The sequence below is a fragment of the Phalacrocorax carbo genome, chromosome 23 (genome assembly GCF_963921805.1).
Source record: "Phalacrocorax carbo chromosome 23, bPhaCar2.1, whole genome shotgun sequence".
In the NCBI taxonomy this organism is placed as follows: Eukaryota; Metazoa; Chordata; class Aves; order Suliformes; family Phalacrocoracidae; genus Phalacrocorax; species Phalacrocorax carbo.
Window position 1 is genome coordinate 5,329,297 of NC_087535.1, and position 27,189 is coordinate 5,356,485.

Sequence of the window (27,189 nt, forward strand, 5' to 3'; positions counted from 1 at the left end):
CTGTCAGCTGTTAAAAAAAAAGTATTTTATGATGTCCTTGCAGGTTGCTAATAGGCAACTAAATGCCGGGGCCGGTCTTTTGTTAAGTGACTTGACAATTGAAATCTCCGCTTTCCCATCGGCACGGGCTCCGGCGTGGGGCTGCTCGCCCCGGTCACCGGAATAGTGCCCGCTTTGGCGAAAGGCCTGCGCAGAGCTAGCAGCAACTCCAGCTCTGGCTCCGTGCAGGCGAGGTGTGACGGGACGGGTCAGCTCAAGGTCTGGTGAGCGCCCTCGTTATCACAGTGAGCTGCCCTGCAGCTGTAACTTTCAATTTCCTCTACTGAAAAAAAAAACAAAACCAGTCAAAAGATCAGAAACTTTGTTAAAAATATTTATTTAAAAAAATACAATTGTTTTGCATGTCTGGTTGCACATAACTATTAACATATGATTGACTTGAATAATTTGCTACAATGCTTTTTTTTAAAGCCAGCTTGCATTATACAAAGCAAATCCCTCTGTCAGTTCTTACATAAAATAGTTTTCTTTAACTATTCCCACCCCATTTTTTAAAAAAGATTGCAATACATTGAATATTTTATATTTTTTTTGCACAAAAACTGAAGCAATAGAAAAGTCACCTGATTTCTCAGGAAAGACCTTCATTATGTTTGAACAACAACTGCCAATACGCCACTCTTTAAAAGCAGCATTTATTACTTTGAAGTGTCATTACAGTGCGCTTCCTCCAAAGTAAGCTTTGCGTCTTAGAACTTTGCCTCCAAATTGTACTGAAACCTGGAATGTGTTCAAAATGACTGCGTATCTGCTATAATCGAGTTGATCAGACTTTTTTTTCCAATAGGATATCAACATGCCGAAGGTCTTCCTAATATGTTATCTTGGAAGGTTAAATAAAAGCAAATTTAGTAACACTGAACAATTACGGAAAACTTTGGCTATTTATGTACTTGCATTACATACCAGCATTTTTTTTTTAAACACAATGGCATTAAGATACTCTTATTATAAGGTTGTTTTTTTTTTTAAAAAAAAAAAAGTTAGACTGAGAAGCTATCTTCCCCCAGGCAGTTTTACCCAACTGTAACGAGAGCACCAAAGCGGTGGAAGATTACAGTTGTCTTTAAAGGACCGTGTGTAGAAAAAGTCTCCAGTGTAGGAAGTTAGACACTCACTACATCACTCGCCTTTGTCCCTTCGCTTGGTACTATATATATTTATATATATTTATAACTATGCAATTCTGTTCTGGAAAGAGTAACTGAAAATGTGATCATCTCTGCTGCTTTCAGTGTAATTTTTACCACTGACGGTTTTACTAAAATCACGGGAGAGCAAAAGGGACCATTCCAGCGTTAAGGAGTGCGGTGACCGCCGGGCCTGGCTGCCCAGCCTGCCCCGAGCAGAGGTGGCGGAGCTGCTGCAGTACGGAAACACTGCAGCCGTCAGCCTCCCGGCTTTGCAAAGAACCCAGGCTAACCTAAAAATTCAATTGAGGCATAAACACTGAAGTCACTTTCCAAAACAGATATGCACGTTAAAAACACACCGAACTGTCACACCGGACCACAGCCGATTAGGTGGCTTAACCTCTCTAAAATTCAGCTTGAACTTCCCTCCCCTGACTCTGTCTGAGCCATGGACAAAAAGCTGCAAGGGCCAGGTTCTCGGCCGGGGTAAGTCTGACCGGCTGCAGTGAAGCCAACAGATCTAGTCGGATTTACAAGCTTCTGGCGTACGATTCAAATCGGCCGTCGGCTCGCCCAAAGATTCTCAGAATTCCCAAGACAGAGTCTCGTGCTGGTTAACGATCCCTATTCGGTGTCGTTTCAGTCCCAGATTAATTCCAGCTGTCCTAATATACATTAGAGGAGACAACCGCTATCCTTACCGTACATGTTGCTAGAATTTCCTCATGTATTATCTCTACTATTAAGAATATACTTCTCAGCTATAAAAACGGGGTGTGGGGGGGAGATAAGCATTAAATGTGCTACTGTACTTATCACAAAACACTGTGACGTACATAAGGCCATCTGGTAACACTGCAACAGAATACAAACAGATTTGAAAAGGGAGTTTTAGAATACAACTTTTTTTTTTTTTTAAACTACAATGAATAATCTCAACCCTGTTCACAGAGAATTAACGTTAAAACTAGTACATCATATATATAAAACTCTGTGCAACTGAACAACAGCAGAACAAAAAGTCAACACAAGTCTATAAAGCAGTTTCAAAGCCTGAAGATTTAAGACATGCTAGCCAAAAAAAACACAACACATCTCAAGGAGCCTAGAGCAAACCCAGGTATTGTAACCCCCCCGCCCCCAGCACACAGCACACACTAGGAACCATGCAGAGGCCACCCTCAAAGCCTTCCTGTGTTAAAAAAAAAAAAGAAACAAAAAAAACCCAAACAAAAAAAGAACGACAGCTTCCAGTTATTAGTACAGCACTGCGGCATGTACTGCTCACGACTGAAACGGGCTCCCACCACATCGCCCCTCTCCTCGCTGCGCTGCTTACAGGTCCTTCAGCGTCGCCAGTAAAGGACCCGTTCTCCGAATCATCCTGTTACACCCCAGCCAAAAACCCTACTTTGAGATGAAAACCTTCTACAACGCATGATCTCAACAGAGAAGCAAGTGTTTTAAAGTAAAAGAGAAGTCCGAACTTTTGTTCCATGAACATCAAACTATTCAAAGACACATTTAAGACACATTTTTCTTTTAAGAAGATGTGGCATACGACGGCAAAGATGCAGGTAAAAATAACCTTTGGCAACTAATTCGTCCACACTGTGGTACAACTGATTTGAGTACTAAAAAAAAAAATGTCCCAAAAAACCTCACCAGCGTGTGCAAAACATTTAAAAGTAGCAACTGCAGAGTGCAGCGTTTGCTCTGCGTGTACACGGTAAGCGGCATTTGTACAAACCTGGAAGCCGGAGCAGGTCACGAACACACGTGCTCCCAGGCAGCGAGCACGCGTACACGCGCATGCTCACGTGGCGAGAGCTAGTCCAGTCGCAGTTAAACCACGCATCTGAAAACAAGTTTTCAGCTCTCCAAGCATGCCTTTTATCAGATGTCTTGAATAGCGCCATAGTTAAAGTCTTTGACTATGTTCTTTGGGAAGGGGTAAACAAAAATAAACTCTAGTCAGTTTTACGTTTTTTGTAGAATAATTTATATGAAGCGGACAGCTTGCTATCCTGAGAGGGAAACACATCAGCGTACACATTCAAGAAGAAACACTGGGCCCTGCCCAGCTCTCCTACCTTGCAGGTCACTTTATTTTTTTGCAAAGCATGGTTACGGTCAGCGAAGCTGCATCCTCCAAAACGAATCAACGTTCTCCAGGGAACGTATTCTCCCTTGTTTCTGTTTGTTCTTTTGCACAAAGGCAAGAATAATATTGCTCAGTTCGAGATCCACCAGACACCCGAAAGCAACGCTTAACCTCTCTGCTTTAGGTGGCACCAAGACAGCCGGGAAATTTCTATAGAAGGTCCGTTGATGATAAACCCAGATAGCAGAAGTATGGCAGCACTGCCCTTACTGCAGCTCTGGAGCTCCTCTCTCATTTCCTTGTGACTAAAAGCAGGCTATGGAGGAAAGATTTGGTTCTATTTTCAAAAATTCTTCTCTGCCCAGAATCAGCTTTTACCAAGGGCCCCTACATAGTCGATACGACTCGCTCAGAGTGGAACGCCATCGCCACAGATGTGGATCCAAGAGAAAGCCTTTTGCAGTGACAGCCCTGAAGGACTGTGTAAAACAACTGTCGCTGCATTTTATCTTTTAATCTTCATCTGACAGCCGCTGATTTCAGCAGATCAGCTTTAGCATGTCACATATTAACCACCACTCAACGACGGCGACAGCCAAAGGCTTCCACATTAAGCAATTTGCTAACACTGTTCAGACTAAACAGCAGCCATTGCTAATTACTTTTTAATTAAATTCAAATCAAACCATAGAAAGTCCTGTTTAGGCAAGACACACGATACCTTATTAAAACATCCCGAATAGCTTCTAAGCAACATGCTTGCAATTCTAATGGATTTTCGACTTATCTGGCGAGTGTAAGACCCTGTGGGGCTCGGGCTGTTTGTTTGCAATACCCTGCTCCGTGATTATTAAGACAAAATAAACTATCCAGACCCACGACCTCAGAGGCCAGAAGGTACGTGTATTTCTTACACAGGAGAACTAAGGAACGAAACAGAACAAAATTGTTACGGGCACCCAGACCTCAAACATCAAGTTTTGAAATACCTGTCAACTTTGACAATGTCCCTTAACTACTGATGTAGTTTATTTTCATAGCCGACAATACCAAGATAGCCTCTTGATACAACACTGAGATGTGTCTTGTAAACAACTATGCATTAAAAATGGAAGAGGTTAAATTGTAGTAAAACATGAGTACATACAAAAATGCTATAAAACAGTAGCAAAAGGTAACTAAAAGATATATGAATAAACCATGAGTAGCCAACAGACTGTCAGAACCGTCGGTTCTGACCTCAGCACTAGAAAAACGCTACAGAAGTGGATCAGAACTCTGCGCCTGTGCTCACCTGAGAAACTGCGTCACTGCGCTGGGCTAGCTCTTTCGTCCGATCTCAGCCCGCAGAAGTTCTTGCGTGAAAGTTGAAGTCGTGAGGGAATCTGACATTAATGCGTCTCCCTGCGCTTTGAAAAGCCGTGTAAAGGAAGATATGCACACAAGCAGCCTTCACTGTGGTTAAAAAAAAACTATACAAACCAAGAAGAATCTATTTGCTAGGTATCTGAGGTTTGAAAACGTGTCAGAGGGAGAAATTACCCCAAACAAACCACTGACCAGCCAAAGCCTTTCGTATTACAATGCATGCTCCATTACACCAAAAACCGCATGGATACTGAAGCCTTAGGATGCTCTAAGTTAAAATAATGGATTCTCCAAATCAAGGAGTTTTATCACTTCCTGACCTACTGCAAAACGCAACTTGAATGTGCCAAAGACAGTGCATAGGAATTACATTCAGCCGTCACTGCTGAAGACCGATTTCTGAAACAAGGATCTAGACTTAAGCTGCTGTTAAGGGAAAAAAACCAAACAAACACTTACCTCCATCACCCTCATTACTCAGATCACATTCTCTGAAAACAGGTAAGACAGAACAAGTATGGTTCTATAACCGTAGGGTATTGTTAACACATTTCTGCTTTCCATGGATTGTTTCTGCTAGCAGCACGTGTTGCTAGTGGCGTCCTGACAGTTCAGGATCTCAAAAAAAGCTAGACGTGGCACACGCAGCAACAGCAGTGCAAGCTTTTCAACTGTGCAGTACTATTATACAGCAGCAGCGACATGTAAAAGAGATTTCCAGAAGCAGGACAGATGTTCAGCTTCCATGCTCATCCACTCTAATTCTACCACCATCTATGAATTAACCGATGCAAATATTATCAAGCATTCAACAATACCACGGCTACTTCGGCAACATGAATTGTAATGTAATAAAACATTTCTGTAATGCTGCATTATTATTTTTTAAACCAACACGGTACTATACCCATATTACAGACTGCTCACGTGATAATTAAAAGAGAGCCTATATTAACCCCCACCTTCCCTACACTAAATTAAAAACAAGTTGCAACAAGCTGCGAACTGCTCCTGAAGCGAGTTAGCAAAAGTACCAGCAATTCACATAACCAAGCTCCAAGAAGTCACAGCGACACTGTGCTCTGTCAGGAACGTGATTCAAAAAAAGCTGGCACTGACGTACTCGTTAGTATACGTGTGTTTAATGAGGCAGCATATATACAAGATAACATTACCTTAAGTGACCTGAAAGTTGTACTGGAGAAAAGGTGAGCGAGCCTGTCTTCTCCCACCTCCCCTCCCCTTTCAACCTGCTTTCCCAACTGCCTCCTGAGATTATAATCCTATACGGGACTTCTATTTTCCTAGGCAGGTGCTTAAAAAGCAACAGCAATCATCTCAGCGCTATCCGTCAGGAAGTTGGATATTACCGGATTGAAACCAACGCACACAGGCTGCATTTTCACATCGACTTCCTCTGAAGAAGGTTTTCCTGAAGGCGAACGTGTATCTCATCAACCAGCTATGGCAGCGCAGTCTTGCGAAGCTGCTCGGAGAAGAGCACGGAAGCAGGCCGAGCACAACGGACAAGCTACGTTAGCATTTGGTTCTCTTGCATACCTATGCTGAAAGTGATACAGTTTACAAAAAATCAAGTGCACGTGTGCACATACACAACTTTTAAACAAATAAACTTGGCTTTTCTCCATAGGGGACAAGGAAAGGGAAGCAATTAAATTGCAAGTCTTTAGTGCTCATTAATTATTGTTAAATGCTAATCCTAGTCTGCAACGTTGCTCTCAAGTCCACGCACTTGGTGGGCATAAAATTGGCCAACCTAAAACAACCATTAAAAGTGCTGCTATTTATATATAGCTATATATATTTTCTAGAGCAGACTCATAAGCCATCATGCAAACCAGAAAATTCCAGATGCCTGCTCTTAATTATGATCTGCAGCTTGCTTTCTGCATTAAAAAAAAAAAAAAAAGAAAAGAAAAAAAAAAAGGTCAATATTGCACATTGTCATTTTAAGAGCCGCCGGCACAGGAACTTTATCCTGCATCTGCTGATGTCTAAAACGCGAAGCAGTATCATGCCTCTGACGTAACCGAACAGGAAGACAGTTCACTACGTGAGCTCGCTCCCTGCCATCTCCACCTAAAGAAAGGCATACTCTTTTCTCCCTTTCTGGATGAACAACGCCCAAAAACCAACTCCATGACACCCACCTGTCTCCGGTGTCATGTCAGGAACATCGTAAAGTGGTTTATATTTCAATGCTAGAATATAGAAAGATAACGTCGCTGCAGTAAATTAAGTCTTGGGTATTGTCATATGCTTTAAAGTGAATTCAGAGTCTGCAGAAGTGGCAAAAGGAAAACTCTGGAAAGCTCCGAGTTCACCACTTATCCGTAAGACAGGTGCAATATATACAGCGTACACCGTCAGCTCCTCTTGCTGTAAAGGTACAATCTTCCTCTGCTCATTAAAACTTTGAAGACAGCCAGTGAGGATGCCAAAGGAAAGAGATGGTCTCCTCTTCTCTAGTGGGCATTTTATGGAGATTATCTTACTTCACCAACTCAACGCACATCGTAGCAAACAGAAGTTGCTGCCTGATAGCAGATGCCCAAAGTGGAAGGGCACTCCGCAGTGCCAACAGACCGAGACATCCAGTCTCTGAGAGGAGAGTCTCTCTTCTTTCATTCCTCCGTTCTCTTAAAAGGCCTCCTGAGTTGTAAAAAGCTACTCACAAATTTCATCGGTGTTTCAAATGGCTCTGGAAACTAACCTTGTATTAATTCATTCACACATGGCCACCAAGGAAAGCAACGCAAGTTCAAATTTACAGTAACGCTGATAAGCCGTGGCACCCCTCTCAGCTAGCTGTACACACAGAGCAGAACTTTGGATCTGTGTGCTTCCTCAAATTAAAAAAGCAATAGATCTAAAGCAAAACTAGAGATAAGAGCTGGTAGAAGAGGAGCTTCTCCGCTTCAACTGTGGGAAAAGAGCAGTAACGTTAATGCTCAGACGTTAGTGTTCTCACCCACTGTCTGGGTCTGAAACTCTAGCATCAGGCAGCAACCTCACGAAATGCAGACCCACCCTCAAAACCTCATGTAAAACCCACCATCCTGCTAATGTCCTAGCAGTGAGATTACAGGCTTGTAACAGGTCTCTGGCACACGAAATGTTTGGACTTCAGCATTCAAACTTTCTGAGAACTGAAAGGAACTGATCCCACCATTCGTCTCCAGACCCTGCCTCCTCACCCAAGGGAGGGCAGGGAAGCATCCAGAAGCTAGCCAGACCGCTTCTCCGAGGGGCTGGACTGTCGGTATGCAATGCCATTCAAAAATTGTCCGTATCTCGGTAACACAATCACTGAATATTCCTTGAAAATTTCTCCCTGCAAAAAGACAAGATGTTTTTACAGCAGAAAAGACGCGGGCTGTTTTGTTGCTGCGGAAGTTACCAGGCCCCAAGGCAAAGCCGATGCACGCAACCCTTTCCCAAGCGTTTCCTGGAATGCCAGCTTCGATCATGATTAGATTTCTTCTTGCCAAGCACACGAAGCAGAAGAACAGAGGGTTTTTCCAAGAGTCACAGAGAAAAGACTTCTCTGATACCGTTTACTGCAATCAGTGCAGACTCAGTTACTGCAACACCAACCGAAACTCCCTTTAGCCATCATGAAGTCTTCCAAACCAAGGAGGGAGGAGAAGAGACCGGAGCTTCAGCTCCTATTAAGGCGTTTGCATATACATTCCCAACCTGGGTCTTCAAAAAAGGGAATTTTGCAAAAAAGGCATTTTATTTGGGAATGGCAAAAACTATGATTGTTGAATAATCTCTGTGGAATTATAAATTGCTCGTTTAAAAAACACGGTTAAATATAAGTGTCATATCTTTCCCTTGCTTGCCAATATGTCCTTTCCATGAGTTCATGTGCTATGTCTTCTGTAGATCAGGGGAAAATGGGCCGGGGGTAGAAGGTCCATCCAGTCCAGACAGAGTAAATGGGCCATGACTGTTCAGCACTGATGGAAACTAAGAGACAAAACAAATATTATTAGGGAAGAGGCCATTTTCATTTCCCCTTCCTCTCATATCTGTCCATGTAGAAGCTCCCCCAGGAAAAAAACCCCAATAACAGAAACAAAACACACCAACAACAACAAAACCACCCCAAACTTTCAAAGAATCTTCTTGGCTTCCCCCAAGTAATTTACTTTTTAAACACCACTGCCTCACAGACTGCACCGATCCAGCTATTACAGCCAGTGTCACCAGGAGGCCCCAGTTGGTAGCCGCTGCGCTGAGCACCACCTACGTCCTACACCAGTAAGTGACTTTTAAACAGGTTGTTGGAAAACCATAGTCTAAATTGCTCCTCAGTTAATTATCAGCTACTTATAGAGAAAAATGTTAATGCATTTTCAGACCCACTTGTTTATTCCCTATCTACACAGAATCACTAAGGTTGGAAAAGACCTCTAAGATTATCAAGTCCAACCGTCAACCCAACACCACCATGCCTCCTAAAAAGATATATTAAAAAATATATATAAAAACATAAGCTACTTCCTTCATCTCCATGGAGATGACAGATATAAACCCACACCTAGTTCAATTTTACCCTTTGCCTAAGCAGTTTCAGGCGAAAGATAGGGTTATTCCAGTTCCAAAGGGGAAGATGAAGGAAGAGCATGAGTAATTAAAACTAAATGAGTAATTAAAACTAAGGGATAGTTTTTTATAAATATAGGGGATTTTTTTCCCTTATGTATTATTTAAACAAAAATATTTTACTAAAAACAGTGAAGCTGAGAATTTCCAAACAACAGAACACAGAGGTCATAAAGACCTGTGTTACATACTGCCACAGAAATTACACACACAATCTCCCTTCTTACTAGTGGTGAGATTTAGTTAATGCCTTCCCACAGAAGAGACTTAACAGATGATTAAAATAACCATTAGAGTAGCAAAATTCAATTTCCGGGAAAATCTCAACCAGTAAATTTACAGGAAAGACAGACCTAAAAAAAAAGATACATCTAACTACAGCACAGACTGCTATTAATTTAAAACATTTCTGAAATCCCAGCCTTTACAATATACTTAAATAGAACTGGGTAAACAACGCTCTCAAAAGCTAACATCAGGGATAGAAAACAGAAAGATGACTATGTTGTTTCTACATCAGATATTTGGGCTAACTGCTCCCTGCAGGTCTTCTGAGGAAGGTGAGGAATCGTGGCTCCAAGGGAGAGACTGGCTAAACTTGCTGGAACTTACCTGAAAGAGTGTATTAGCACCTTGCAACCTCGCAGGACTGAGAGGAGCGACTGGGCTTAGCGTACTCCAGAAGTGAATACTGGAGAGCAAGGGACTTGGGGTCAGCAAGATGGGAGTCTGCAAAACACAAGACGCTCAGCTGTGTGAAACCTGCACTGCGAGTAATGCATAGCACATGTAAATCCAGCCGCAATAATCTCAGCTCCTACAGCTGCGAAGGGCTGGGTCCAAATTTCAGGAACTCCCATTCCCTCCTTCTGCCTCCTCCCACCCCCTCCTCCTTCTCCCTTCAAACCCCACGGCAGCGGCAGCAGCCACCCAGCGCTCCCTCCCCTTGCTCAGCAACCGGCCCTCTTCTCCCAACAGCTGCCAAATCCTGCGTAACCTACAGCACATCGGCTCCGCCTGCAATTCAGTACCCAGGACCTGCAAGGGACTTTGGAAAACTCAGTCCATGAATTTAAAAAGAGCAGGCAGCGGGCACACGTGTGGTCTGGGCGACACTGACAACGCCAGCCCCAACAAAAGACATTTACATCCAGCCTCTGGCTGTTCTCGATGTTCCAGGTTCACCGGCCAAACGCTTCAAAGGGTGCCAAATTTTTTCCCTGCCTTCAGCCATTTCAGTTTTCGATCAGCAGTTTCCCTAGTTTCACTCTAATTCCAATTTATTACAGGAAAGAGATTAAATATATACAGAACAATTTAACAGCCTAGTGGGATTCAGTTCTCCTCCAAATTTTCCATGAGGCACAAAAGCTTTCCTCTCCCACACAAAGATAACAACCAAATTAAGCTGCCCTTCTTACTGCTGTTAAGTCACAATACTCTGGTCTTAAGTAAATGGCTCCTAAATCAAGCAAAAGAAAGCTGCTAAACAGACATCTCCATGGTTCTCTATTTTTAAAGCATTTTCAGAATCAGCCTGAAGGATAAGGGCAGGGTTTAGGGTTTTTGAAATAATTCAATATCACCCTGGCAAGATTTACAAAGGATCCTGCTGGTGCTGGTTTGGGTTTTGCCTCCACATGCTGACACCGTACAGACGCGTACAGCTGCCGTACCGCTTGGGCACACTTTGGGGTGGAAGCTAATAGCGATTATGAATAAAGCTTCTCTTTTATAAGAAAAATGGGAGTGACATCCTGAGTTTCAGAACCCGAAATACAATCTACTATTCATTTTCCGCTTGCCTTCCCTTACTGTTTTAAAATATAACATAACCACAATTGTTACTGGAAAAAAAAACAAAACAGGAAGGGAATTAGGTTACCTGAGAGAAAAATGCTGGAGTAAGAGAAGCAGTTGGGAGAGAAGGACTCAGAATCCCCAGCGGACTTGGATCACTGCCTGTAATGACGAGAGTAGGAGCCAACTCCAGCCCTTTGGGTTTCTTAGATCTGGAGAGGTGATTGGCAAATTCCTTCTCCAGCACAGACGAATCCTGCTCTTTGGGCTCTGGGGATTGATGCTGAAGGCTCTGAGCCTGCTCCAGCTGCTGAGAAGCCACGGACTCTATGTCCGTGTCAATGTCCAGGTCAGGATTAGAGCTCAGGGGCGGCGATGGCGGTGTGGAAGGGACTTGCAGAGTGGGAGAAACTGAGGATATGGGCGGAGTTGGGGTGAAGCTGGTGGTTAGGTTTGGCAAAGGTGCTGGAGCTTCGGGGACAGTTAACTTGGGTAGGACAAGCGTCTCCAAGGTCTGGAGAGTTTCTTCCGATCCCATGGGAAGAGAGGATGCGGTTGAAGTGGCAGAAGCGGTGGAAGTGGCAGAAACCGCTGTCGTGGTAGAGACCAGAGGGACAGATGAAGGCTTTTTGGAGGGCATGGTTACAAACTTGATGACAGAGGGTGTGGGATCCTGAGCAGGTTTCTTCTCCATCAGCTTCTCAGCTGGATTCTCAATCTTGATGGACCTGAAGAGTTTTACGCTGGAAGAGTTCAGCGAGTTCAGAGTAAAAGAGGAGTACAAGCCTGAGTGGATGTAGTCATTGCGGCTGGAGGATTTAGCACACGACTGCGACTTCTCCTTCCCACAGTTTTCCACGTCCTTTGGAGCACTGCTAACTTCCGCAAAACCAGCCATTTCAGGGTCTCCTTCGATACGGCCCACGACAAGTGGATCCATATTTAAAATCTCCGGATAAGAAACAAACTTGTACACAAACTTCTTACCATTCACTTTTTTAATGATATTCTGTGGGTAAGAAGATATATATACATTCAGACCTTCTTCAGATTAATTTTCTTCCTACAAACGCTGCCTAAAATAGACTTGAGGAATTAGATAGTCTAATATAATCTTTCATCAAAATTTTTTCTTTTTTAAAAACACGCTGCAATTCTTGCAATTCAGTTATGCTCCCGAAGGTCGTTTCCAGAGCTCGCAGACAAAACATTAAAACAGGTGAGCTTAACGTGACATTAAATATACTAACGACAGCCTTAAAGCTGCCAAGCAATTCTGTTTAACATATTTTAAAAGGTTAGCTAAGAAACAGAAAAATACCCATTACTCCCCATCAAAGATCACTGACCCAGGTACAGCTAAGTGTGACCTAGCAGGAGAACCTGCAGAATCAAAGCTTACAGGTTTGCAGAATTGAGAGTACCTTTATTCTTAATCTGATGACAATAAAAGACAATAAGTAGCTGAATTAGTCAGCAGAATATAGGCTAATCAGCTATTTCAATACCACAGAGTAGCATATGTCAAACTTCTTTTGCTCCTAAGTGAAATGCCACGTGCTATTTGGACCGAAGATTCTTATTTATCGTACAATTATTATTACCAAGGCCTCTCGGTACAAGTCAGATTTGCGCCACCCAGTAATGAACCCCAAGCAGCACACCACCTGCTACAAACTGACAGGCTCCTCAGAAACCCTGTTTTATTTTTTTTTATCTCGTACACCCCCACAGTAACAGCTGTGGGATAAATGGCTTATTGAAGCGAAGGTACGGCTCCCACAATGTGGTTCTAGTTCAGCTTTTGACACTACCTGTGCGCTAATGAAAGGGTCTCGCAGGTGATGAGAAGACAGTGGCTAAACAAGAGCAGCATCCTGCTCTGCTGGACTAAGCTCACTGACCACGTCAGACGTGCCATTCTGAATGCAAGGAGAAAAAGAAAAGGACTTTGGGCTGCTTCACTGAAAATCCTTATTTTGATAGCCCCATGGTAGAGACAATGGCAGAAAAGATCTCAAGGCGGTGCAACATTCACCATCTCAATGATCTCGATCGTTTTGTTGCTTAAACTGGAGTGTTGAGGGTTTTAACCCTTGCAAGGTCGCATATTTTTGGAAAGGGGATTAGTAGTCAAAGACAAATTCATAGTAGCAAAGACATAAATCAGAGGAGGTAACACTTTGCACAGAGCTATCTAGAACCTTATATAATAACCACCGGGGAGGAAATGCAGCACAATGATAAACAAAAAAAAAAAAGCACCTCTAAACGTAAACTAGTACACCTTACTTAAGCCTGGGAGACAGAAGTGACACCTATCCCCTTGAGGAGAATGAAAAAGGAAACAAAGCTCATTAGGCAGAAGCTGGTTAGATGGATAAGGATTTGAGGTGGATTTACGGACTTTTTTACCTTCACATAATAGTATCTGAGAGCACGGCTGAGTTTATCATAGTTCATACTGGGCTTGTTCTTGCGGATTCCCCAGAGTCTGGCCACCTCCTCTGCCTGCAGCAGTTTGAACTCCCCGTCACTGGAGGTCCAGCAGATGATATTCTTGTTCTGAGGCTCTTGGAGGAGTTGGAGGAGGAACTGCCACAGGGTGATAGCACTGTCCATAGCAGTAAGCTGAAATTCAGAAAGGCAGGTAAGAGGCAACGGATTAGGAACAGCGCATTTTCTTCGTCTCCCTACAAGGGGGTAACGGAGCAGAGATGTTATTTCCAAAGCCGGCAAGAGTAAAAATTATTAGTCACCAGTCGTGAAAGATGTTCCCTGCAGAAGAGAGAGGCTGAGAGCCAACTGCTGTCGTCTCCTCCCACATGTCAGTACTTTTCACATGGGTTATATTTAGCCTCATTTAACTAAATCAGGTCACTTTGGGTAAGTTGCAATGAGTCACTATCCAAAAAAAATTTTTCTAAGTTGTTCCATGTTCACCCACACTGACTTGTACTGCTTGATGAGAAAGGGCTCAGGTGCACCCAGGTAAAAAAGTCAAACCACCCACTCACCTCCTCCTTTCCTTACCTGCACCCACCTCCAACCTCGGGATCTTTAAGAAAACAGCAGATCAAGTAACTGCTTAAGTTACCTGAAGATGCCACAGCGCCAAACAACTCAATTTTCCTTCAGTTCACATTCCTGCTGCCTCTTTGTAAGCAGCCCTCTCAAGCAACCCCAGTCTCTTCTCTTTCAAATCTCCTTTCTCTTCCTAATTTCATTCCTGTCTTTTCTAAGACAGTAAATAAGAAAGTTAGCAAAACTATTTCAAACGCTGCCTTTGCTTTTCTCTTGATTCCTGCCACGTCTCACCCACGTCAGTCACTTATGCTGAGACTTTCTAGGACTACTATCTGCCCTCCAGCACGGTTCACGCCCTCCCAGCACGGTTTTCTAGCACTGAAGCTGTTGACGTATAAATTCATCAAGGACAGACGAGGCAGTAGGGATGTCGTTTTCCCTTGACCATATCTGACCACAAGAAACAGTACTTCCACAGATATATTTAGGCGGAACGCTAATAACCCTGTCTGCACAAGGGAAGTATAAGCTACACTGTGAATTAGACCAGATAAAACTATGTTAATTCAGTATCCCATATGGATTCTCTTATTCCAGAACAGAATGGCTTTTACTAATGCAGCTTAAATTTCTTCCAACGAAATAAAAACAAACTCAGCCACTCTGGAATAAGAACCATGGCGATGAATTACACTAAAAAATGTTTTGATGTGCGTAACTGCTAGATAATTTTTTTCTCACACAAAGGTAAACCGCAATAAAGGCAAACCTACATCCATCTGGGTGAATCTGCAGCCCGAGCGACTAACTGCTATTCACAAGCAGAAGCTCCAAAACAGAGGCATCAAGCCCAACTTCAGCCAAGCAGGACGCACACCCATGTTGTTTGAAGTCCATGTATATGCAGGGATAAGTTTAAGATTCAGTCGGGACTGCCAGTTCGTCTTTGTTACCAAAGCCTTTTATTCCAATCTCATTACTGCCCAGCACTTATCCAGCCCTATATAAGGAAGAGGAACGGTCCACATGTCAGAGCTTCAGAATTTAGTCAGCCTTGTAAAAGGATTACTGCTGACAGTTTACACAGGACTACGCATTCTTATTGAAATAAGGTGCCCTAGGGCAGGTACCTTTTTGGGCACAGCCCACCGCTTTTAAGCTATTTTTAAGAATACCTGCCCAATGGCACACTTACGTGACTGCACAGGGATGTTACATTGATCGAGTCGGTTAAATTGCTGCAATTACAAGGAACAATCTCAAAACGAAGGACACCCACACCACCTTGTTATGCTGGCCTAAGGTGCTTTCCTTGTTAATTACTGTATGCATACAACTCCATGCTTGCCCAAATTAATTGCTCAGTACTCTAAGAAAATATCAGCTGCTGAACGCTGTGCTTTGAGACTCTTCCCACGCTGCACCGTGGCATGCCAGCTGAACCGTACGGGAACTCGGGGCCAGGCAACCACATTAAAACTCTTCCAGACCTTCTCCTCTGACTTGTATTCACGTTTGTCAATAGCATTTCATATCTGCCTACTGGCAACGCAGAGGACGTGCGTGCTGCGGAGCATCACAAGCGGAGCCTCATTATCCTGTCAGGATGATGCACATGCACGGGGTGTTGTGTAGACATAAGGACTTGATTCTACCATTCTGCAGAGCTGTCAATACTAGATATGCGTTAACAGCGAAAACGCAGGAGAGTGAAGTTGAGTGATTATTCCCACGCTACATTTATCTACAGCACTTTCAAAACCCATAAGCAGCACTGCACCAAATAGCGCTGACTGATGCAACGGGAGGCAATCATGTAGAAATTAGATTAGCAGCAGAATTTCAAAGCAGCAAGGGCTTTTTTTCCTCCTCCTAAATATCCATGCAGATTTCATCCCAGAATTTAAATGCCATTATTTCCGTGGGCTGCTCCCCTTGAGGAAGAAGTACCTTACCATTATCTCAAAGCTCACCAACTGCTACCACAGTCAAGCTGGTTTTGAATTGAGCTGGAGATGGACAATGCTGACACACCGGCACTCCGACCGCACAAAGCTCAGCGATACAGAGTACGCATGGAGTAAGCGAAATGACGGAAGCTACAAGATTTTAAAAAAAGATAAAATAAAAAAAATCACCTTTCCCAGCGATGAGCTACGTTGTTCTGAGGAGCATTTACCAAAACAAAAAAAGACTTCATGCTGCCTAAATCCCCAGTACCGCAGCTTTCTGGCTGGAAGGATCCTTCTCCCAGGGGCAGTTACAGACTGTACTGGAGTGACAGATTGGTCAAGTTACCGCTGATGTTTCTGGCATTTACAGGCCTTAGGGCCGTCATGATTCCATCCATCATTTGGAGGATGCACTGCGTATCTTCAGCACCCTCTACTTTAAAGTCTTATGTTAGACACATTAACAGCAGGGTGGAGAAGTTTTACTTATTCCTTGGCTGTCGTAGAGCAGGAGCAGAGAGCACTTTGGAATTGTTAATGGATAGATTATATTGCATATGAGAGAACAAATGTCCCTCTTTATTAAATATTTATTGCGTGCATCTACAGGAAACAATGGAGAGACACCCCAGTGGAACTGGGAGTATGGAGTTTATACGCAGACAAAGGGAATGCCAGAAAATAATTAGTTAAAGCAATGGGATCACAGGTGGATCTTGCCCCTTCAGAGTCCAGGAGAAATCTGTAACTGGGAGAGGATAATACATATACAGGAGACAACGCTGTGTTATGAATCAAGACATCTCATTTAACTGTTTTATTAAAGTTGCTTTGATACCGCATAAGAATACATCAAAGAACTGTTGCTTCTTCAGGAAAAAGCAGGGGGAAAAAAAACCATCACACAAGATGTAAAATTAAAACCAGTACAGGCGAGATGAGCACCTCTCTTTGTTTGAGAGCCGACTAACATGTTAAAAAGGTTATTCCTTCTTCAGCACCTGGGGCAGAAGGCGGCTGTCGCCCTTCATGAGCCTCTACCTTGCGCAGTCCCTGTGGCTGCAGCGGTTCGAGCTCCCCGTGCCACCCGCGTTTCGCGGAACGCCTTCAGCGGCTGCGCAGCACTCGGCAGCTGGCGCGGGGGGACCAGCTGTTAGAGGCTCCCGTCCATACCGTAGACGTTTGCAGGGCCGCGTACTCAAAAGCATCCCCATTCCTGCACTGGAAGGAATTCAGCAGATCCTCTTGTCCTTTTCATTCAGGCGCAGAGCAAACCCCATGCTCTCCCGAGATGCTACAGCCCATTAGTTAGAGAAACTGAAGAAATCAGGATGAGGACAGGAACCCCCTGTCCTACTCCCACTCTACACCAACAATGGTGAGATGTTACTTCTCTCATCAGCTGTAAACAGTATTTCAACTTATTTCAAAACTATACCTCCTTTCAGGAAAAGGCATCAAATCTCCTAGCACAGCTCCCCGTCAGCATAAAAAGCTTAGCAGTTTGATTGCATTTTCTTCAGGATGAATACACCGATGATTACAAGCACACCACTGCAAAACCATCTTTTTGCTGAAGGTTATTTTCCTTATAAGAGTCCATGGAGAAAGAAAAAAAAAAAGTCTCATTTGAAAAGACAATGAGGGAATTAGGCAGAGAGGCAATGCTGCTGCTTATGATGACGGCCTCTCCACTTCTGCACCACTTGAGTACAAGGAAAAAATAGTTGCTAGAGGCAGAGGGCAGTTATACTTTGTAATGAGTATGTTAAAATAGAGCACTATTATTGTCTTGAGATCTTCTCTGACGCCTACGGATGACCCTTGAAGTATACTGAGTAGCTGACAGAATTTGGCTGCAGTACTCTAAATACAAGCGCTGCAAACTTGAGCTTTCTCATGTTGCTGCAGCTTCGTTTCAGGCCTTGACTTTACAAAGCCTTGAGTTTACAAAAAAGCCAGGACACAAGATAGGCATCTCTTCAGGTGACTCTCCTCATGCATCCGTGCCACAACGTGCCCCACACAATCCATGTGATTACAGAGCCTCAAGGCTTTGCATCTTCTGTGGAAGGAGCGTGCGCAATCACTGGGTGGCACGGCAGGCAGGAGGAGCAGTTTAGGAAGTGGCATATGGTAATCCCTCCCGTGGCCAGCAGCTATACTTACTATTGCAAAACAAACCCAAGTGTTCATCCCTTCGTGCTCCCAAAGGAGAGGGACATCTCGCTATGCCCCACCAAGGCAGCGGCCAGCCAGGCCCCGAGAAGGCAGCAGAGGCAGGAGCGGGGGGCGGTGTCTGCCCTAACACCTATCCTCAAGGTCTTCTGGCAGATTTCCTGTGCTTTGACTCAATAGCAAGAACAGCTCAAGTAATCTTTCACCTCAGTTTGTTCCAACAGCCTCTTATAAGCATCTGCAGCCTGATGACTTCTCCAGATGGACTGAATAGAGCGGTCAGGTCTACAGCCTTGTCAGGACCCACACAGAAACAAAGGATGGTGCAAAGGAAAGAAAGGATATCACGCAGACGTCACACAGTGAGGACAAAACCATCACTACCACGTGGTTAAATGGCACGGTTACAGCTGTCCAGGTGTTTACACAGAAGCGACACCGCAAAAGATGGCTTTGGAAGCAGCACAGAGCAGAGGTAAACACACAGGGTGACACAGAAACCTCTTCTCAGATCACAAATACTTGGTTAAAAAGAAAAAGAAACCAAAAAAAAGCAGCAACAGTAACTTAGAGATGGTCTTGGGGACCTCATGCTTCAGGATGCAAGTCGGACGTTCAGCAGACGAGCAGGCGAGCAAGTTAAGCCTTCACACAATCCCAGGAGAGCCGGACTTGCTGTACGTGCAACGCTCACGCACTCCGCACGCTCGCGAGGCTGAACTGTTGAGGCCTCACAGTGCAAAGCTATTCCCATGGTTTCCTAATAGCTTAAGATGGCCACGGTGAGCGAACAGCAGGAATTTGTAGACGACAACTCCTGCTACATTGTGCAATGTGCCTGTGGACACAAGGCCTTAGATAGTTGTTCCAGGAAAATAAACAACTGAATAACTTTGGTTGAAGGAGATTTTTGGAGGTCACAGGCCCAGCTTCTTGCTCAAAACAGGGTTAACTTCAAAGTGAGATCAGGTTGTTCTGTGTCTTTGTCCAGCCAACTAAATAAGTCAATGGCTGCTCTATTCCTTTTATTTTAGCAAAGGGACAAAGAGCTGTAACACCACTGATGAAGTATCTAATTAAGCGGTTATCAACACATAACCAAGAACAATTTCATTAGCATAGCACTTAAAATATCCCATTACTAATACACCTTTCAGAAAAGATCTTCAAGCTCCTGAGACTGTGTTTCACTTCAACTAGTACTTTTAGGATTTTCATCAATTTTGATTCATTTTCAAAAGAGCCTGCTGCCCAACACATGTGAAACCTCCCGTCCAAAACCCAGCCTCTTTAGTGCTAGTATCCAGCTGCTGACATGCTCTGATGTGGTGGGAAGGGTGTTTCGTCCTTTTCCAGAACACACAGAGCATTGTGAAAGTACTTTAACTACTCCTCTCGCTATCACTTGTCAGCTTACTTCCCAAAGACAGGTGAATTACCCGTTAAAAGCCTGCTGTATGTGTAAAATAAAGTTAGTATTTACAAGAAATTAAACTAGAGACGCAAGACGCAGACTTCTACATCTGCAATGCCACCGTTACAAAAATTCAAAACCCTGGCAGCTTTCCAAGTAGCAATCAAATCACACCTTCCCTAATAAACACTAAAATCAGGTAAGAATAAGGGGAAAAAAAACCACCCTAGACTCCAATAAATTCTTGCCTTCCCCTTGGCTCTGGCACCCGCTGCACTGTTGTTTCCAAAGCAGTCAGGAAAATCAGCTTGTTCTGAAAGAGAAGCCGTGGTTATCAAGGCAGGAAGCTCCTTGGAAGGAAATGCTGGAGGATGTCCTCATGATAAGAGCTGCTCCAGAGTTTTCATTGCCTAATCCCACTCCAAGTTTTGACAGTTGTATTTACTTAAAACAAACATTGCAATAAATTTTGCGTTCTTGGCTCAAAAATTAAGTTACTTTGCATGAAACTAAGGTATTAGCAAATATCTGGGGTTTTAGGAACCATCTGCTTCAACTTCTTAACACCTATCTGAGAAATGGGTATTCCCTTTTCTAAGTAAGTATTTTCCAGTATCCTCCACTTTTCAGATGGCCAAGAAAACCCTTCAGCACTAGCAAAAAAGCAACAGGAAACAAGCCACGAGGGAGAACAGCGGCTTCATGATTCCCATCATACTTATGGCTGAAGACTCAAGTTGGTAGAAGCGGATGAGCCAAAATGCATTTAGGGTTTGGTTTTTTTTTTTAAACTCTTGATACAGAGACAACGGTGCCCGCTTTGTTATTTAACATGGTTTTGACTAGCGCACCCTGACACTTAAAAATGTTATAACCTGTTTGAACATGGCCAATACAGGGGGCTTCAAAGCATGGCCCGTGTATTTCCTCCAGTTGCTACCACCATTCCGGTCCTCCCTCCCTGGCTAAGGATGACCGGCAGCCCGGTGTAGCCAGTTTTATGGACAGCAGACCTCATTTCCCTGCTTCGCCATGCTTTGGTGAAAAGCCTCCCTTTTCTACCTCTCCTTCTATAGGATAAGAGAGCAAAGAGAACACGGGAAGGTTTAAGACACAGAGAGGGAAAACGGTAAACTCCAAAAATGAAACGCCTTTGATCAGTTACTCGGCCGGTTTCTGACACTGATGTGATTGTTTCCGAGTAAGCCATAAAAATACTTAGATCCCTGGAAGCTCCTCTTTAAGTAGATTATACTCGCTTCCTCCTTATCTGCCACCACAATGGGCTGAGGGGAATGTTTACCAACAGCAGATTAAATCCGCCTCAATAGGCACAATGTGTCTGCTAAAAGTAAAAGCATCCTTGTTTAAGCGTAAGGGGCCAGGTCTCCGCGTCACACCCGGAGCAAAGCCCAAACAAAAAGTTAAATGTTTTATGTTGGTCCTGACTTTATTATGAAAAGGAAATCTCATTGAACATGGAAAAGGTTTCCTTTAATAATGTTTATAATACACTCAGCCTGGTTGCTATGACGATGGAACAACTATTCCCTACAAACAGGCGCTAAGACCCTAAAAATAAACAGGCCGACAAAAATCACGAACACGCAGCTTTGTCAGGCAGGCTGCGCCTGGTGCAGGGATCGTGTTTTGTTCCGAATATGATAAAGAAATGCTAATGACCGGGTGCTGCGCCCACTGAACGGAGCGCTCGCCTACAAAGCGATTCCTCTATTTCTCAGGAGCTGCTACTTAAAAACGACACCACCGAAGCCAGAACTCTGGATTTCCACACGCACACAGAGAGAACTGCGGGGACTGTCAGAATTTTGGCTGTGAAAATAAGGTAAGTATCATGGAAGCAATACACACGTATGCGTGTACGTCTGTGTGTATGTGTATATATGCATAGAAAATAATAAAAGCGTAACAGCACGTATTTGCATGCTTTCTCCACGGACTCGCTTATTGATGTGGGTAGGCATCCACCCATTTCACACAGAGATGAGTATGCAAGTATTTAAAAAAAAAAAAAATAGTAGTAGAGTTGGGAAGGGATTAAAAAAAAGCCCTCAAGGACTTGATCGCAGCCCCTCGCTCCCCCCTCACCCCGGCAGGGAGGCGCAAGCTGGGGGGACACCCCGACCCGCCTTCGGACACCCCTCCGGGGTGCCGAGCCTGGGGTTTCCGACCCAAAGCCGCGCAGAGGGGGCCGGGGCGGGGGGCGCCCGGGCTCCCCCCGCAGATCGAAGTCCCGCGGCGGGCGCTGCCGCCTTTCCACGCTTTCCTTTCCCGGTTTCCCGACGGAGGCGAAGCCCCCGCACAGGCACGGAACGACCTCCACGCACCCACCCACCCCCGCACGGCGCGGGAGGGAGGGGGACCGTGGCCCCTCCGCCCCACGGGCAGCCTCCGAGGCGGCGGGTTCCCGGGGTCGCCGCCAGCCGCCTCCGCTCCGCTCCCCTCGGGGACCCCCGGCCCCGCCGCGTCCCCCCGCCCCGGGCCCTCCCCCGCCCCGGACGGAGCCCGTTCGCTCCCGGCCCGGAAGCCGCCCCACTGTGCCCGGCCGCCGCCGGCGGGTCTCGGGGCGGGTCGGGTCGGACCGGGCCGCCCCCACTCACCGAGGAGGAGCCCCGCCGGTCCCCGGGCGTCGCGGTCCCCTCGGGGCGGGCAGGTGCTGGGAGCGGCTCCCCCGCCGCCCTTCATGGCCGGGAGCCCCCACCGCGGGCCGGGCGCCGGGCCGCCATCCCGGGCGGGAGGAGCCAGGCGAGCAGCGAAGGGCAGCGGTGCGGCGGCGGTGGCGGGGCGGACGCGGGGGGAACGGCGGCGGCGGCGGCGCGTTACATGGCGGGACGCGGAGCGTCCGTCCCTCCGCCGCCGAGCCTCCGCGGCCGCCGTACCCCACACTTCCGCCCACGGCCCCGCAAGGGCGCGGGGCGCCCGAAGGCGGCGGCCAATCCCCGCGCGGATCGGAGGCGCCGCTGACCAATGAGGCGGCGGTGCCCGCCCATCGCTCGCAAAGCCCGCTGGGGGATGTAGTCCGCCGGGCCTAGCGCCCGCCCGCAGCCATGTGCCCGCGGCCCGGCCCCGCCGCCGGCCCGGCCCCGCCGCCCGCAGCCCCGGCGGGGGCAGCGCCCGCCTCACGTGGCACCAGTAACACGGAACCCCCACTGTGCTGGGGTCCCCCTGCCACGGCAGGACACGACGTGGGAGGAGAACGGGCTCAGGCTGGAGTGAGCTGCAGAAGACTAAAATGTTTTAAAAAAAACATTAAACGTTTAAAAAAATATATGTAAATAAAAAGATAAATTCTGCAAAACCGGGAACATTATCAGGCAAAGTGAGGTGAAGGTGAGAGAGGGCTGGGGCTCATGAGGATAGAATCCCAGAATCCTTAAGGTTGGAAAAGCCCCCCAGGATCACCAAGCCCAACCCCCAACCCAACACCCCCAGGCCTCCTAAACCATGTCCCCAAGTGCCACGTCTACACGGTGTTTGAACCCCCCCAGGGACGGTGACTCCCCCACCTCTCTGGGCAGCCTGTGCCAATGCCTGACCGCTCTGTCAGTAAAGACATTTTTCCTAATATCCAACCTGAACCTCCCCTGGTGCAGCTTGGGGCCGTTTCCTCTCATCCTATCGCTTGTTACTTGCAAGAAGAGACCAACCCCTGACCCCCAACACCCCCAGAAGACGGGATGACCCAACACAGTCGCTCCTCACGTGCCACCGCGCTCTCATAAGCGGAGCTCCTTGCTTTTTCCCCCACTGAGAAACCTTCACATAAAAATCCTCCTTCCCCCGAGAAAGGCGCTGCCACGCGCTTGCCCTCTCCCCGAGGAACAGGGTGGCACCAGGCCACTTGATTCAAGAAACCCACCTGGAGGAACCTGTCCCCACGGGGTTCGGCCGGGGCTTTGCGGATGTTCTCTGCTCCTGGATCTCTTCCTGACACGCTGGTGGCGAAGGCACGATGCCTTCGCGCTCCCCAGACCGAGCGGAAGGGACGGGCGATCCCGGGCTTGCTGCAGGAGACCACGCACACAGCAGGAGCCTTAATCACGCTGAAGCTCATTAAAGCAGCCCATGCCCACACTCAGGTCCCCAGGAAACCGCTCTTCCACACCCAGGTACTGTTTATTGCTAAGGCGTGCTGCCTTGGCCTACAGGTGGGCAGTCTCCTGAGGTTATCCACTAAAAAAAAGCACTCTTCACACCAGCTTGAGAGCAGAGCTATTTTCCATTGGATTAGGCATCGGGAGCAGAAGGTGAAGCACTGAGAAGGCAGCGCTCTCCCACTTCCCTCCGACGAGCAAAGAGCCCTCGCTGCCTCGCCATCAGATTCCCACCCATTGGCAGAGAAGGAAAAAAAAAATTTAAGCAGTGCTTCAGTGTCAAACACCGCACATGCCAAAACACGCAGCTTTCGGTTTCCTCGACACATGCCAGTAAAAGGTTAGCTGCGTTAGTACAAAGTCTCCTCTTCACATTTCACCCAACTGCCTTCTCACAAACTTGAGTCCTGCTCGATACGTGGGTACGAGCCACAGCACCGCACGGCCGGGTACGGCTGTGTTTGGGAAGCACCATCTTCCCCAAACACACAAGCTGTGGCTCAAAGCCCGGTTACGCCTGAGCAGCTCCAGCTGCAATTAATGCTGGTTCTACAAAGGCAAGTTCCATATCGTTACTGGGTTGTGCCCTTCGGCTGGTCCCATTTCACAGAGCCAAATGACAACTGAATGAAGTGAAAGGAGGTTTGTAAACTCAGGAGCAAGACAGGGAACGCAATCTTGCATTTCACAATACCTTTAAATAACCCTTTATCAGCACTTACTGCACAGTCACGGGGGATCAGGAGGGAGTTGAAAGCAGAGAAAGCATGGAAGTTTAGGGAATTGAGATGTCTCGTAACTACAGGGAAGAAGTACTGGGTTTTCCCCCAACCCATGCTTTCTCTCATGGGAAGAGGAGGAGCTTTCCACCAAGCTGACCATTTATTAGTTTATTTACAGAAGTTAACTACCACATTTTAAAATAAAACTAAGAATTGTTTCCATTTTTCCCACCTCCACTTTCAATTTTAAAAAAAGAAAAAAGTGAGAGAGAGACTGGGCAGGAAGAGGAAGAAAGGAAAAAGCTAAGGGAAAAGGACAAGAAAATCCCCCTCAAAAGTCCAGAGTCAGTTTCTTCTGCTTTCAGAATAATTAAAGCCCCTTTGAAATGAAAGCATGTGCTGTTTTTTCTTCTCTTCTTTTTTCCTGTAGAAATCATCGGTCATTATTTCCACAGGGCACTTCTTCACGTTATCAGTACCCGCTTTTCCCTTGGGAATGCTCAAGCCAGGAAGCACTGACCCAGGAACAAAGGTCTGGAGCAAAGGAGTCTCTTTCCCATGGCACTGAGCCGGAGCCTCCTCACCTCTACCTGGTCTTCTGCTGTGCAGATGACTCAAACACAGCTCCACGGGTGAGCCAGACTTGCTAACAAACACCACAAGCCTTTTGCCAAGCATTTCCCTGTGCCCATCCCTCTTATCTTCTGCTGCTGTGCTCCATCCTAACCTCTTGCTCTGTTTAGAGCTTGGACTCCTTCTCCCAGACTGAACCAAAAAACAAAGAGGAAAACAAAGAAAAGCCCTGTGCTCTCTCAGACTCTTCCTGTAGAGTCACACGTGGGAGGTTTGCCAACATTTGCATGTGTGTACCCCAAACAGAGCTAAATCCATTTTCTTTGGGAAAGGACCAGCACCTGGGACGGCACATCTCGCTCAGGGAGCGCTCCCGAAACCAGCTGGTTCCTCCGAGAGCTCCTGTAGCCTTTGCGGTGATGAACAACCTACAGGACTGGCACGCACCATGCCGTTTCTTTGAGTAGCTTTTCCTCATTTGGCACCGAACATCACTTACTTGCTAAGTGGGAGAATGATACAGCTCCGGAAAGGAACATTTCACAAGATACGTGATCACACAAACCCGGTGCTTCAGCGCGCGTGCCAGACTCAAGTAGGGTCCGAACATGTTTTGCAAGGCAAATAGCACTTAGCGCACCACCGCAACTCCAGATTCTTCCCTGGCTTTGTTTCCACTTGCCATCAGCAAAATCTACCAGCACACCCAAAAATTTCATATCTCTTTAGCGCTCGGTTAGGAAACAATGCATGAGCTGTACCCAAAAAGACGGTGCAGGCTGCCATGGAAGAGGGAGAGCCCACGAAAATCAACTCCACTCCGCCCTAGCATCCAAGAGACCTAAAGGGCTTCAGCTACAGCTGTAGCAGCCGGGGTGACTCCACTGACAAACAATCAAAGCGCCTTTTTCAGACGGATAATAAATTTCCTACTTTGTGCAACTCTCATTTTGTTCTGCTTCCCCTGTCGTGGGTTTGCAACGTGGGCTTGTTCCTATCTTAGACAGCATCACAAGGGAAAGAATATAGGACAGACAAAGGGATGGAGTAAAATAAAGCAGGCAACAAGGCAGGGTTTGGGAAAAGCTCATCTGTAAAGACCTTTTAAAAAGCCTTTTAAAGAGAAAGAGGCAGCAGAAAAAGGAAGTCAGACGAATACATTTCAGTGCGGATTTCTGGTGAAGGTTAATCAGACGGTGGCACCTAGAAATAGATTTTGCAAGTTCTGAGGCAAGGACAAAGTCACGAAGTGATACGTAACTGCCAGTTCTAGGAAAACACAGGACAACCCAGTCAGAAAAGCAGAGATTTCTAAAAGCAATGACTTATCTTACTGGAAGGTTCTGACTTTGCCATCACATGGTTGTTGGGTTGAGAGCGGCGGGAGGGAGGGGGGGGCACGGGCACCGGGAACGCTATGCAACAGCTAGTCAGACCCAAACGAGGCCTCGTCCCAGAATTTGGAGGTGCTATTTTAATAGAGCTCCCAGCTCTGAGACCGAGCTTTGCAAGAGTACTGGGAATCTAAAAGTCATGAAATAAGCAGAACAGCTATGAGAGGTTTTGCGTCTCATTAGTGAGAGGATACGCTCACAAGGGAAAAGCCTTTAGATCAAGGAAGGGTTGTCTGTGGGATTTTAAAGTTTCACAACGGAAATCCACTCATCGCTCTCTCAAGAGGGATGCTCTCAGGAAGCGTAACGTTTAACGCCTTCTCAGGTCACTAAGGCTTCAGTTACCAATATTAGCGCCTTATGCCATAGCTCCTGTGACATCCTTGGAGGTGAAAGGGTGGGGAGGCGAGCCCCCCACTCACTTTCAGGAGAGCCCTGCGAGCAAGCCGGGTTGCTGGACGCGAGCAGCCCGAGTCACGCAGCAGCACGGACGCGCAGCGGGAAGGTCCGGGGCTCTGGGACCACCAACCACCCCCCGACCCTACAGAAGCTCTACCACAAAGTGGGCACGAGTGCTAGTTTGCCTACGAGGCCTAGATGGTGCTAGTCATCAACCTGACAAGTTTTACAGCAGGAAACGTGCTGTCACTCGGTTCGGAGCAGCTTCACACCACGATCGAAACCCACAGCAAAGCGCCGGCTTTGTGACCCACG

The 27,189-nt window shown here is 46.3% G+C and overlaps 2 protein-coding genes across 4 annotated transcripts in view; both read right to left on the reverse strand.

Moving 5' to 3' along the window:
- KLHDC8A (kelch domain containing 8A) overlaps positions 1 to 26,251 on the reverse strand; it is a 176,831-nt gene extending 150,580 nt beyond the window's left edge. Inside the window, exon 1 of the mRNA XM_064472413.1 lies at positions 26,241 to 26,251. The gene's annotated coding sequence lies outside the window, so the exon portion shown is untranslated. The remainder of the gene's footprint in view (positions 1 to 26,240) is intronic.
- Positions 361 to 22,599, reverse strand: ELK4 (ETS transcription factor ELK4). Of its 3 annotated transcripts, none has more exons than XR_010376128.1 (6): positions 22,293 to 22,599; positions 13,516 to 13,731; positions 11,186 to 12,109; positions 9,913 to 10,029; positions 6,837 to 8,661; positions 361 to 6,230 (listed from the first exon to the last, which is right to left on the reverse strand). XR_010376128.1 is itself a non-coding variant. In XM_064472216.1 (6 exons), the coding sequence occupies exons 3-6, from the start codon at positions 13,720 to 13,722 to the stop codon at positions 8,563 to 8,565; spliced, it is 1,347 nt and encodes a 448-aa protein (XP_064328286.1). In that variant the 5' UTR covers positions 13,723 to 13,731; positions 14,198 to 14,338; positions 14,901 to 15,214; the 3' UTR covers positions 361 to 8,562. The 3 variants fall into 3 exon arrangements, 2 of the variants coding, with proteins under 2 accessions (XP_064328286.1, XP_064328285.1); XM_064472216.1 differs by lacking the exon at positions 22,293 to 22,599 and adding exons at positions 14,198 to 14,338; positions 14,901 to 15,214 and having other exon boundaries at positions 361 to 8,661; XM_064472215.1 differs by having other exon boundaries at positions 361 to 8,661.
- Positions 26,252 to 27,189: the final 938 nt, after the last annotated feature.